Source organism: Bacillus rossius (genome assembly GCF_032445375.1).
Source record: "Bacillus rossius redtenbacheri isolate Brsri chromosome 4 unlocalized genomic scaffold, Brsri_v3 Brsri_v3_scf4_2, whole genome shotgun sequence".
NCBI lineage: Eukaryota > Metazoa > Arthropoda > Insecta > Phasmatodea > Bacillidae > Bacillus > Bacillus rossius.
Genome location: NW_026962011.1, coordinates 48,350,401 through 48,364,337, shown reverse-complemented (window position 1 = coordinate 48,364,337; position 13,937 = coordinate 48,350,401). Strand labels below are relative to the sequence as shown.

The 13,937-nt window shown below is 39.1% G+C and overlaps 1 protein-coding gene across 1 annotated transcript in view; it reads right to left on the bottom strand.

Moving 5' to 3' along the window:
- Positions 1-13,937, bottom strand: part of LOC134541855 (protein O-mannosyl-transferase TMTC2-like) — a 441,379-nt gene that overhangs the window by 47,328 nt on the left and 380,114 nt on the right. Inside the window, exon 4 of the mRNA XM_063385554.1 lies at positions 997-1,954. Coding sequence (XP_063241624.1) covers positions 997-1,954 — 958 coding nt within the window. The remainder of the gene's footprint in view (positions 1-996; positions 1,955-13,937) is intronic.

Sequence of the window (13,937 nt, the reverse complement as noted above, 5' to 3'; positions counted from 1 at the left end):
AAATTTATTACAATGCTGTATAATGTACCGATGGTTTCCCGACTCGTGCACGCAACATAAAACTGATGTACCCGTACTTCGCTACGGCAGTCTACAGGCAGATCACTCTTGCGCCGCTCATAATACATGCCCCTCGTTGTGGGTACGCCACTGCCGCGCGATGCCTGTTGCCATGGAGACGCAGAAGGCATGAACAATGCAAAATACTGTTCTCATGCAGACAAAGTACCCACTGTTGCCTGGTTTTAACCACCCATGGGATCTAATTTTCGGAAAATGTCATCCTGCGTAACATAAGGAACATTACTGTGAAGTTTCAAGTCTGTAAAATATATATACTTGAAAAAAAAAGGGCAATTTTTGATTTTAAAGTACTTGCAAAATTTCAACGGTGATGAGGACTGCACTAACAATGAAATAGCCGTTGCCATGGTGATTTCCTACCAAAAACTGGAAATAAAAAAAAAATTTAGGGGTGGACTACCCCTAACATTTAGGGGGATGAAAAATAGATGTGGGCCGATTCTCATAGATACCGGATAAGCACAAAAAATTTCATCAAAATCGGTCAAGCCGTTTCGGAGGAGTATGGCAACGAAAACTGTGACACGAGAATTTTATATATTAGATTACTTTAGTTTTAGATTTAGTTCTATGGATGTTTCGTTCCATAAGCATTTAACAGATTTTACATTTCGTTGCATTTTTTTTTATAAAAGCTACATATGAATTTGTACAAAATAAATCAGGCAAATAAATATTCACAGACAACTATTTTTATTGACTGATGGTGTGTCATTACCCCTCCCTAAAAGTTCTTTTCAAATTAATTTCTATAGACACAATAAAAATAATCTTAATGCCAAAATATCTAGCACTAAAAAGAAAGCTAAATTCAACATGGTGGGTGAGAACGGACCTTAAGAGTGTGTTTGCTCCAAGACAACAGACAACGGGCTAAGACTCACGGGAGCCGTGGCGGACAGGAGGACTCACCTTTCGGCGGGTTGATGTGTATCCCGGACCGGTAGAGGCGCTCCTCGTCGTGCCAGTCTCGGTTCCGCAGCAAGGTCCTCACACCAAAGTTCACCAGCAGCAGCACGAGGCACACCAGAACCAGCCGCCTGTTGGTGCGCTCGTGGATGGCGTGGCAGCCCACGCCGACCAGCAGGCAGTAGCCCACGCTGGGGATGTACAGCACGCGCTCGGCCACGACGAAGCCCACGTAGAAGAAGAGGTTCGTGGCCGGCAGGAAGGGGATCGTGAGGAAGGCCAGGGACAGCAGCACCAGCTCGGCGCGGCCGAGGTGGCGGCCGCCCCCGGGGGCGGCGGCGGGCCGACCGTGCCGGCGGTCGCGTGGTCGGCACGCGCACTGCGCCACCGCCCCCGGCTCCTCCGCCGCCGGGATGTTGTTGTTGTTGTTGGTGTTGCGGCACAGCAGCGAGTGGTGGTTGTTGGCGAGGTTGTGCTTGCACACGGGGCAGGTGGTGGCGTCGCCGACGGCTCCCGGGGGCGGCGGCCGGTCCTTGCGGCGCGGCGGGTGGCGGCGGTGCTTGCCTGCGCGCTGGCTCCTGGCGGCGGCGGCGTCGGGCAGCCGGCCCGGCGCCGGGACGCCCAGGCGGGACGCCGAGGAGCGCGCGGCGCGGTACAGGCAGCCGTAGAAGAGCAGCGTGGCGAGGTTGCGCGGGTCGGAGAGCGAGGTGACGCGCGGGATGGCGTCCATGCCCCAGTCGAAGCTGAGCCAGCGCGGGCAGAGCAGGAGCGCGAAGTTGAAGGCGGGCAGGTAGCAGAAGGTGAGCAGGCGCGTGAGGGCGGAGGAGCAGCGCGCGGTCGGGTTGTCGGCGGTCGCGAACACCGGGTAGTGGGCGCCCATCAGGCGCATGCGCGCCGCCAGCAGTGCGGCCAGCGCGAGTCCCAGCATCAGCAAGCTGGCGAGCACCTGCCGCGGCCGCCTCTGTAACACATGGAACACCGCTGGTCAGCCACGCTCTGCTACCAAACTAAGCAAAGATCATAGTCATGCTCTGCTACCAAATAAAGCAAGACTATCATAACCACGCTCTGTTTCCATATATATATATATATATATATAATTATCCTCCAACATTTTGGTTTACAATTCTGTTTCCATCCTCTAGGTAGCAGTTACCTACTAAAACTGGAGTAAAATTATGATAGGCTAATTGCTTAGGCTGGCTGTTACTACAACACAAAATCCTAAAAAAAAATTAATTTTGAAAATAAAAATAATTTTAAGTTAAAAAGGAATATTATTATTTATATCAGTGACTTGTCGACAACAAACCAATGATGACTGTTTCACTAGAGTCATTGCTATTCTATTAAAATACTGAAGTTTGTTAGTTAACTACTAAATCCTTGTTTTGCTTTCTATATTTTGTCTGGGACATTTTCATCAATTTTTTAAGAAGCTTCAAACATATATAAATAATATTATAACCAAACATACAGCTATAACTAAATATTCATGAAATTGTTTGAATTTTTTAAAAGTAAAAAAACTTTCATAGAATGTAGGGGTTAAGAAAAACTTTAGACTCACAGATCCTAAAAAAAAACTACTGATTGTTTCCTGCAATCTCAAAACAAACCAATATGAGGTTAGCTTAAATACAGTTAAAACAAATGTTAAGTAAAAACTCGGAAAAATGTGTCTAATTTGAATTTTTATTGTTTACGAAAATTCGAATATGTAATTTAAATAATTTGAATAAAACTTCTGAAATATTCATTAAAAATATATTTTATAAATTGATAACATGAGGTGGTAGAACTATACTGCTCTATTGCATTGCTAGTTACTATAGTCTGTATCATGCATAGATTGCAGTACAGAGCAAATGGTGTCAATTGTTGCTATATTAATACTAATCTTCTAGTAAGCTCAAAGTTCTTATATATTTATAATTAGTTTTAATATTATTTGATTTCAATACTTTGCTGATTATTCTAAGACCATAAAATAGTGTGTTTTGACAATATTATCACAGTTGTATACATTATAAAAGAAAAAAATATAAATTTTAAACACCAATTTTTATTTCACAGGAGAAACTATTTGTAGTTGTCTGTCACTATTAATAACACGACTAGCCAATGATTACAATGGACAAACAAAGCTAAAATTCTTAATATTAAATTATATAAAAATATCATGGGAAAAACAGTTGAAACAAAAATGGTGTGTTTCAGTTCCGTTTTCTTTAAATTAAGACCTGAATATTATCATATAATTTTCTTGGCAAAATACAAAAAGAAAAAATATTTCCAAATTTCTTATTCCAAATTTTCCTTTAAAAAATATTTTTTTAATATTTTTAAAATTGTTCATTACATTATAAAGTTGGGCCTAAAACCTTTTTTGCTATTTGGGTTTATCTGGCAACGAAATATATGAAGCAAGGATAGTGCTAACTGCAGATATCGTGCATTGGACCAACTAAGGATGAGTCATACTATAATGATAGTGCGGTACAAAAATAACCGCGGCGTCCTTTGTGACTCTTGGCGGCGCTCCTTATCTAATCAAATTTTTCATTTTTTTATATTTTTTCGCAAACCAAATACACACGAGGGCTTTTCATTGCGACCCCAGGAGTTCCAATCGCGTTTCACGCCAGCAAAACTTTGGACGCTACTAAGCTGGGGGGGTCACAAAAATACTAATCATATTTCGCCCGTCCCGATCAAAACAAAACTTCCAGCCAGAGATGAGGTTACGTAGGGATGGACTTCCTGCAACCAGGTTGTCCGAGGGGGGTGGGGGGCAGGAGGAGGTGGTTGCTGACCACAACTCGCTCTGATGCTGGACCCACAGAGCTTCCGTCGATGGTCGGACAGGGGTAGTGGGGGTGGGGGGAGGGCAGGAGGTCGGCCGGTCAACTTCCGGCCGGTGCCTGGCGCGCGCGACAGCAGCGCCGCGCTTCCGCCTCATTAGAATGCGAGGCTGCCGGGTCCGACGGGCCTCTTCATCAGCCACTAAGGGGAGGGGGGAGGCAGGTCGCGAGCCGCGGAGCTCCGCCACTTGTCGGTGGTCGTGGTTCGTGCCCCGGATCGTGCAGTTTCCAGTCACCTTACTCTATTTTTTTTTTGATTTATGCCGGGACCATGCCGATAGAGTATGAAGACGTTAATACATGCGGCGCAAGCCCATAAATCACAAAAAAAGGGGAAATTGAGGCAGAAATATGTCGCGGCCTGGTCCATTAATGCCCAACTACGCTCTTTTTTAAGGGCAAGATAACATATAACTTAACACATATTAATCAATAATAAAATAACTGACAAAAGTATTTTTTAATGTTGTGTTATTCTGCAACAGTAACCAATAAATGCAATATTTGGCATGTCATGAAGAAACAAAAAAGAAAGAAATATTATTACTGTAAAATCTTTAAATCCATGATGTGTAATCAAACGATTAAAACAATATAAATATAGATGTATATTTTTTTCAATTCTATGAGAATATCATTAGCTCATAACAATGTCTGCACCAAAAAAATAATATAATTTTTTACAAACGATTTTTCTTGGAAACCAGTTGTCAAGAAATAGTTTGTAATACTACAAGAAAAATGTCGTTACTTTGTACATAACATGGCTATAATTTTTTATTTCTAATGAAAATTGGAGTAAATTTATATTTATATTTATTTTTAGTCACGCATAATTTTTTCAAACCAAGGAAAACGATAATTGAATACTCAAATATTGAATTTTATTTTGTGTTACCGTGCGCAGTTAATACTGGAAAGCTATTCAGGAAAATAACTTTAACTATTAGGGGTACTGGGGAAACACAAAGCATAATTGCCTAGTTCGAATCCGAAACAAAATATAACTGCAAATACTGTTTTGTAGTGTTAAAGTTGATTTAATGTAAATGTAGCAATTTACAATTGTCTTTAAGTTAACATGAATATGTATGTGCCATTTATATAAAAAATGTACAGTTTGCTCAAAATGTATTCTATATACAAGCAAATGCAAGATCGTTTCCCTGATGGTGTTTCTTTGTTGAAAGATTCTCTGGTAATCTCTGGTCATGGCTAAATGACTATGCTATAGGGAATGGAAAAATTCGCGGTTTCAATGACCACTAGGATAGACTCCACGATTATCTATGTACTCGGGCAACTATCACCTGGTCATTGGCTACCGACTCGGGACACCTGTTCACTGCGATTCTTATGATTCGATACTTCTTTTGTTGAGTGTTTGCCATTGGCTCAGATTCCTTCAGGTAAATTGCGGTCCAATCACTGACGCAGCATTAAGCTAAACAAGGTGGGATTTCAGCCTGTCTCGAAAGGAATCCGCGAATTTTTCCGGTCTCTACTATGCAACCATTAGGCTTGGCTGATCACGGAAAACTCTCGGGAAATCTAACTCGGTATGGCTGTATTTGAACCCGGATCCCACGGACACTATGCCAACTAGCTTTGTGTCATGTAACGAAATAACTTATATTTTTTATTGGAAAGAAGAAAAAGAATCTTGAAAATGTATTTTCCTGTTCAAAGTCATGAGTAAGAAACCGAATACACAGCACTAATTACTTATTGCGTCTGTATAATTTTTTTAAATATTTTTCTGGTTTTGCATTTAAAATAAAAATGTGAATGCGTATTTCAGTACTCGCCAATGATCTGTAACATCTGACCTCGGTAACGAGCGAATTCGTGTGTTCTCGTGTTGAAAATACAATTACATATAATGAGAAACTCGGACACTACTAAATTTAACGCAGAGTTATTTTAAATAATTCCGAGAGTGATAAATATAAGAGAATTATGTTTTCAACTACATTTCTTGACACGAATCACACTGAGTTTCCGCACACGCCGTTAGAATTCGCTGCCGGAGCAGCTACGTCGACTATCGAATCATTGGATTTGCAGAGCAAAAAATTTGAAACTATATTATGAAATATCTTCGACAAAAGCGGAATAGACTTGGAAATTTATTTTTACCAAACCCCTTCTTTGGACATGATTTTTGACAAGGAATGTTATGAAAGTACTCCTTTATTGATTGAAATTCATTAAAAAAAAAGTTCACACTACTAAGTCTTCCCTTTGTCTTTGTGAACTTTGGTTCGCGCCATCCGCCACAGATGGCAGCACCATTGTTTTTTTTCTTTGACTTCCCTCGCATTTTTTAAAATCACTCCCACACAATGCCCTAACACCGATAGTTAAGATGTTACAAATCAGAACCATCAACTATTCGGAAGGAATGAGAATCGCACAATGAGGCAGATAAAAAAAACCGCCCATTCTCGCCGAGAGACCCCAGCTGAAGGGGTTCCAGGCAGGCTAGCGAGCAAGGGGCGTGATCAAACACCCTCTTCTGTGTGCCGAGTAAATAAATTCACGTCAATAATAAAAGAGGGGCTATAAATGGATACCGCGGCGTGAGATAAGAAAGGAGGCGTGTCAGTCGAGTAGCCACTTCAACTTGATTGATCGATAGGGAGGGGGGCGTTATCGCCTCGGACTTGAACGTTGACGGGCGTCCGACACGTGTGTCAAGTTGGCGACCACACATTGGAATTTCAAGGTCAAAATTTGACACGAATTAGTGCTCAATTTGTGCTAATTTGTGCCGTAGAAATCAGAATTTGTGCTGCATTACGTAAAAAGTTATAGCAAATATTAAGGTGGTCGCCAACTTGACGTCAAGTTGGCGACCACCCAAAGAAAATATCAATTTTTTGGAATGAATTTTATGTCACGAATTAGTGCTCAATTTGTGCTAATTTGTGCCGTAGAAATCAGAATTTGTGCTGCATTACGTAAAACGTTATAGCAAATATTAAGGTGGTCGCCAACATGACGTCAAGTTGGCGACCACCCAAAGAAAATATCAATTTTTTGGAATGAATTTTATGTCACGAATTAGTGCTCAATTTGTGCTAATTTGTGCCGCAGAAATCAGAATTTGTGCTGCATTACGTACAAAGTTATAGCATATATTAAGGTGGTCGCCAACTTGACGTCAAGTTGGCGACCACCCAAGGAAAATATTAATTTTTAAGAATAAATTTTATATCACGAATTAGTGCTCAATTTGTGCTGCAAGATGCCAAAATTTCGTGCTTATCGCAACGTAAACTAAAAAGTTATAGCACTTGATATGTTTGAAGCGAATTGACAGCTGGCGACCACACATTGGAATTTCAAGGTCAAAATTTGTCACGAATTAGTGCTCAATTTGTGCTAATTTGTGCCGTAGAAATCAGAGTTTGTGCTGCATTACGTAAAAAGTTATAGCATATAGTAAGTTGGTCGCCAACTTGACGTCAAGTTGGCGACCACTTAAGGAAAATATTAATATTTTGGAATGAATTTGATATCACGAATTAGTGCTCAATTTGTGCTGCCAGATCCCAAAATTTCGAGCTTATCGCAACGTAATTTAAAAAGTTATAGCCCTTGATATGTTTGAAGCGAATTGACAGCTGGCGACCACACATTGGAATTTCAAGGTCAAAATTTGTCACGAATTAGTGCTCAATTTGTGCTAATTTGTGCCGTAGAAATCAGAGTTTGTGCTGCATTACGTAAAAAGTTATAGCATATAGTAAGTTGGTCGCCAACTTGACGTCAAGTTGGCGACCACTTAAGGAAAATATTAATTTTTTGGAATGAATTTTATATCACGAATTAGTGCTCAATTTGTGCTGCCATTTCCCAAAATTTCGAGCTTATCACAACGTAATTTAAAAAGTTATAGCCGTTGATATGTTTGAAGCGAATTGACAGATGGCGACCACACATTGGAATTTCAAGGTCAAAATTTGTCACTAATTAGTGCTCAATTTGTGCTAATTTGTGCCGTAGAAATCAGAGTTTGTGCTGCATTACGTAAAAAGTTATAGCATATAGTAAGTTGGTCGCCAACTTGACGTCAAGTTGGCGACCACCCAAGGAAAATATCAATTTTTAGGAATGAATTTTATATCACGAATTAGTGCTCAATTTGTGCTGCGAGATGCCAAAATTTCGTGCTTATCGCAACGTAAACTAAAAAGTTATAGCACTTGATATGTTTGAAGCGAATTGACAGCTGGCGACCACACATTGGAATTTCAAGGTCAAAATTTGTCACGAATTAGTGCTCAATTTGTGCTAATTTGTGCCGTAGAAATCAGAGTTTGTGCTGCATTACGTAAAAAGTTATAGCATATAGTAAGTTGGTCGCCAACTTGACGTCAAGTTGGCGACCACTTAAGGAAAATATTAATATTTTGGAATGAATTTGATATCACGAATTAGTGCTCAATTTGTGCTGCCAGATCCCAAAATTTCGAGCTTATCGCAACGTAATTTAAAAAGTTATAGCCCTTGATATGTTTGAAGCGAATTGACAGCTGGCGACCACACATTGGAATTTCAAGGTCAAAATTTGTCACGAATTAGTGCTCAATTTGTGCTAATTTGTGCCGTAGAAATCAGAGTTTGTGCTGCATTACGTAAAAAGTTATAGCATATAGTAAGTTGGTCGCCAACTTGACGTCAAGTTGGCGACCACTTAAGGAAAATATTAATTTTTTGGAATGAATTTTATATCACGAATTAGTGCTCAATTTGTGCTGCAATTTCCCAAAATTTCGAGCTTATCACAACGTAATTTAAAAAGTTATAGCCGTTGATATGTTTGAAGCGAATTGACAGCTGGCGACCACACATTGGAATTTCAAGGTCAAAATTTGTCACTAATTAGTGCTCAATTTGTGCTAATTTGTGCCGTAGAAATCAGAGTTTGTGCTGCATTACGTAAAAAGTTATAGCATATAGTAAGTTGGTCGCCAACTTGACGTCAAGTTGGCGACCACCCAAGGAAAATATCAATTTTTAGGAATGAATTTTATATCACGAATTAGTGCTCAATTTGTGCTGCGAGATGCCAAAATTTCGTGCTTATCGCAACGTAAACTAAAAAGTTATAGCACTTGATATGTTTGAAGCGAATTGACAGCTGGCGACCACACATTGGAATTTCAAGGTCAAAATTTGTCACGAATTAGTGCTCAATTTGTGCTAATTTGTGCCGTAGAAATCAGAGTTTGTGCTGCATTACGTAAAAAGTTATAGCATATAGTAAGTTGGTCGCCAACTTGACGTCAAGTTGGCGACCACTTAAGGAAAATATTAATATTTTGGAATGAATTTGATATCACGAATTAGTGCTCAATTTGTGCTGCCAGATGCCAAAATTTCGAGCTTATCGCAACGTAATTTAAAAAGTTATAGCCCTTGATATGTTTGAAGCGAATTGACAGCTGGCGACCACACATTGGAATTTCAAGGTCAAAATTTGTCACGAATTAGTGCTCCATTTGTGCTAATTTGTGCCGTAGAAATCAGAGTTTGTGCTGCATTACGTAAAAAGTTATAGCATATAGTAAGTTGGTCGCCAACATGACGTCAAGTTGGCGACCACTTAAGGAAAATATTAATATTTTGGAATGAATTTGATATCACGAATTAGTGCTCAATTTGTGCTGCCAGATGCCAAAATTTCGTGCTTATCGCAACGTAAACTAAAAAGTTATAGCACTTGATATGTTTGAAGCGAATTGACAGCTGGCGACCACACATTGGAATTTCAAGGTCAAAATTTGTCACGAATTAGTGCTCAATTTGTGCTAATTTGTGCCGTAGAAATCAGAGTTTGTGCTGCATTACGTAAAAAGTTATAGCATATAGTAAGTTGGTCGCCAACTTGACGTCAAGTTGGCGACCACCCAAGGAAAATATCATTTTTTTGGAATGAATTTTATATCACGAATTAGTGCTCAATTTGTGCTGCGAGATGCCAAAATTTCGTGCTTATCGCAACGTAAACTAAAAAGTTATAGCACTTGATATGTTTGAAGCGAATTGACAGCTGGCGACCACACATTGGAATTTCAAGGTCAAAATTTGTCACGAATTAGTGCTCCATTTGTGCTAATTTGTGCCGTAGGAATCAGAGTTTGTGCTGCATTACGTAAAAAGTTATAGCATATAGTAAGTTGGTCGCCAACTTGACGTCAAGTTGGCGACCACTTAAGGAAAATATTAATATTTTGGAATGAATTTGATATCACGAATTAGTGCTCAATTTGTGCTGCCATTTCCCAAAATTTCGAGCTTATCACAACGTAATTTAAAAAGTTATAGCCGTTGATATGTTTGAAGCGAATTGACAGCTGGCGACCACACATTGGAATTTCAAGGTCAAAATTTGTCACTAATTAGTGCTCAATTTGTGCTAATTTGTGCCGTAGAAATCAGAGTTTGTGCTGCATTACGTAAAAAGTTATAGCATATAGTAAGTTGGTCGCCAACTTGACGTCAAGTTGGCGACCACCCAAGGAAAATATCAATTTTTTGGAATGAATTTTATATCACGAATTAGTGCTCAATTTGTGCTGCGAGATGCCAAAATTTCGTGCTTATCGCAACGTAAACTAAAAAGTTATAGCACTTGATATGTTTGAAGCGAATTGACAGCTGGCGACCACACATTGGAATTTCAAGGTCAAAATTTGTCACGAATTAGTGCTCAATTTGTGCTAATTTGTGCCGTAGAAATCAGAGTTTGTGCTGCATTACGTAAAAAGTTATAGCATATAGTAAGTTGGTCGCCAACTTGACGTCAAGTTGGCGACCACTTAAGGAAAATATTAATATTTTGGAATGAATTTGATATCACGAATTAGTGCTCAATTTGTGCTGCCAGATGCCAAAATTTCGAGCTTATCGCAACGTAATTTAAAAAGTTATAGCCCTTGATATGTTTGAAGCGAATTGACAGCTGGCGACACACATTGGAATTTCAAGGTCAAAATTTGTCACGAATTAGTGCTCCATTTGTGCTAATTTGTGCCGTAGAAAAAAGAGTTTGTGCTGCATTACGTAAAAAGTTATAGCATATAGTAAGTTGGTCGCCAACTTGACGTCAAGTTGGCGACCACCCAAAGAAAATATCAATTTTTTGGAATGAATTTTATATCACGAATTAGTGCTCAATTTGTGCTGCGAGATGCCAAAATTTCGTGCTTATCGCAACGTAAACTAAAAAGTTATAGCACTTGATATGTTTGAAGCGAATTGACAGCTGGCGACCACACATTGGAATTTCAAGGTCAAAATTTGTCACGAATTAGTGCTCAATTTGTGCTAATTTGTGCCGTAGAAATCAGAGTTTGTGCTGCATTACGTAAAAAGTTATAGCATATAGTAAGTTGGTCGCCAACTTGACGTCAAGTTGGCGACCACTTAAGGAAAATATTAATATTTTGGAATGAATTTGATATCACGAACTAGTGCTCAATTTGTGCTGCCAGATCCCAAAATTTCGAGCTTATCGCAACGTAATTTAAAAAGTTATAGCCCTTGATATGTTTGAAGCGAATTGACAGCTGGCGACCACACATTGGAATTTCAAGGTCAAAATTTGTCACGAATTAGTGCTCAATTTGTGCTAATTTGTGCCGTAGAAATCAGAGTTTGTGCTGCATTACGTAAAACGTTATAGCATATAGTAAGTTGGTCGCCAACTTGACGTCAAGTTGGGCACCACTTAAGAAAAATATTAATTTTTTGGAATGAATTTTATATCACGAATTAGTGCTCAATTTGTGCTGCCAGATGCCAAAATTTCGAGCTTATCGCAACGTAATTTAAAAAGTTATAGCCCTTGATATGTTTGAAGCGAATTGACAGCTGGCGACACACATTGGAATTTCAAGGTCAAAATTTGTCACGAATTAGTGCTCCATTTGTGCTAATTTGTGCCGTAGAAAAAAGAGTTTGTGCTGCATTACGTAAAAAGTTATAGCATATAGTAAGTTGGTCGCCAACTTGACGTCAAGTTGGCGACCACCCAAAGAAAATATCAATTTTTTGGAATGAATTTTATATCACGAATTAGTGCTCAATTTGTGCTGCGAGATGCCAAAATTTCGTGCTTATCGCAACGTAAACTAAAAACTTATAGCACTTGATATGTTTGAAGCGAATTGACAGCTGGCGACCACACATTGGAATTTCAAGGTCAAAATTTGTCACGAATTAGTGCTCAATTTGTGCTAATTTGTGCCGTAGAAATCAGAGTTTGTGCTGCATTACGTAAAAAGTTATAGCATATAGTAAGTTGGTCGCCAACTTGACGTCAAGTTGGCGACCACTTAAGGAAAATATTAATATTTTGGAATGAATTTGATATCACGAATTAGTGCTCAATTTGTGCTGCCAGATCCCAAAATTTCGAGCTTATCGCAACGTAATTTAAAAAGTTATAGCCCTTGATATGTTTGAAGCGAATTGACAGCTGGCGACCACACATTGGAATTTCAAGGTCAAAATTTGTCACGAATTAGTGCTCAATTTGTGCTAATTTGTGCCGTAGAAATCAGAGTTTGTGCTGCATTACGTAAAACGTTATAGCATATAGTAAGTTGGTCGCCAACTTGACGTCAAGTTGGGCACCACTTAAGGAAAATATTAATTTTTTGGAATGAATTTTATATCACGAATTAGTGCTCAATTTGTGCTGCCATTTCCCAAAATTTCGAGCTTATCACAACGTAATTTAAAAAGTTATAGCCGTTGATATGTTTGAAGCGAATTGACAGCTGGCGACCACACATTGGAATTTCAAGGTCAAAATTTGTCACTAATTAGTGCTCAATTTGTGCTAATTTGTGCCGTAGAAATCAGAGTTTGTGCTGCATTACGTAAAAAGTTATAGCATATAGTAAGTTGGTCGCCAACTTGACGTCAAGTTGGCGACCACCCAAGGAAAATATCAATTTTTTGGAATGAATTTTATATCACGAATTAGTGCTCAATTTGTGCTGCGAGATGCCAAAATTTCGTGCTTATCGCAACGTAAACTAAAAAGTTATAGCACTTGATATGTTTGAAGCGAATTGACAGCTGGCGACCACACATTGGAATTTCAAGGTCAAAATTTGTCACGAATTAGTGCTCAATTTGTGCTAATTTGTGCCGTAGAAATCAGAGTTTGTGCTGCATTACGTAAAAAGTTGTAGCATATAGTAAGTTGGTCGCCAACTTGACGTCAAGTTGGCGACCACTTAAGGAAAATATTAATATTTTGGAATGAATTTGATATCACGAATTAGTGCTCAATTTGTGCTGCCAGATCCCAAAATTTCGAGCTTATCGCAACGTAATTTAAAAAGTTATAGCCCTTGATATGTTTGAAGCGAATTGACAGCTGGCGACCACACATTGGAATTTCAAGGTCAAAATTTGTCACGAATTAGTGCTCAATTTGTGCTAATTTGTGCCGTAGAAATCAGAGTTTGTGCTGCATTACGTAAAAAGTTATAGCATATAGTAAGTTGGTCGCCAACTTGACGTCAAGTTGGCGACCACTTAAGGAAAATATTAATATTTTGGAATGAATTTGATATCACGAATTAGTGCTCAATTTGTGCTGCCAGATGATAAAATTTCGAGCTTATCGCAACGTAATTTAAAAAGTTATAGCCCTTGATATGTTTGAAGCGAATTGACAGCTGGCGACCACACATTGGAATTTCAAGGTCAAAATTTGTCACGAATTAGTTCTCCATTTGTGCTAATTTGTGCCGTAGAAAAAAGAGTTTGTGCTGCATTACGTAAAAAGTTATAGCATATAGTAAGTTGGTCGCCAACTTGATGTCAAGTTGGCGACAACCCAAGGAAAATATCAATTTTTTGGAATGAATTTTATATCACGAATTAGTGCTCAATTTGTGCTGCGAGATGCCAAAATTTCGTGCTTATCGCAACGTAAACTAAAAAGTTATAGCACTTGATATGTTTGAAGCGAATTGACAGCTGGCGACCACACATTGGAATTTCAAGGTCAAAATTTGTCACGAATTAGTGCTCAATTTGTGCTAATTT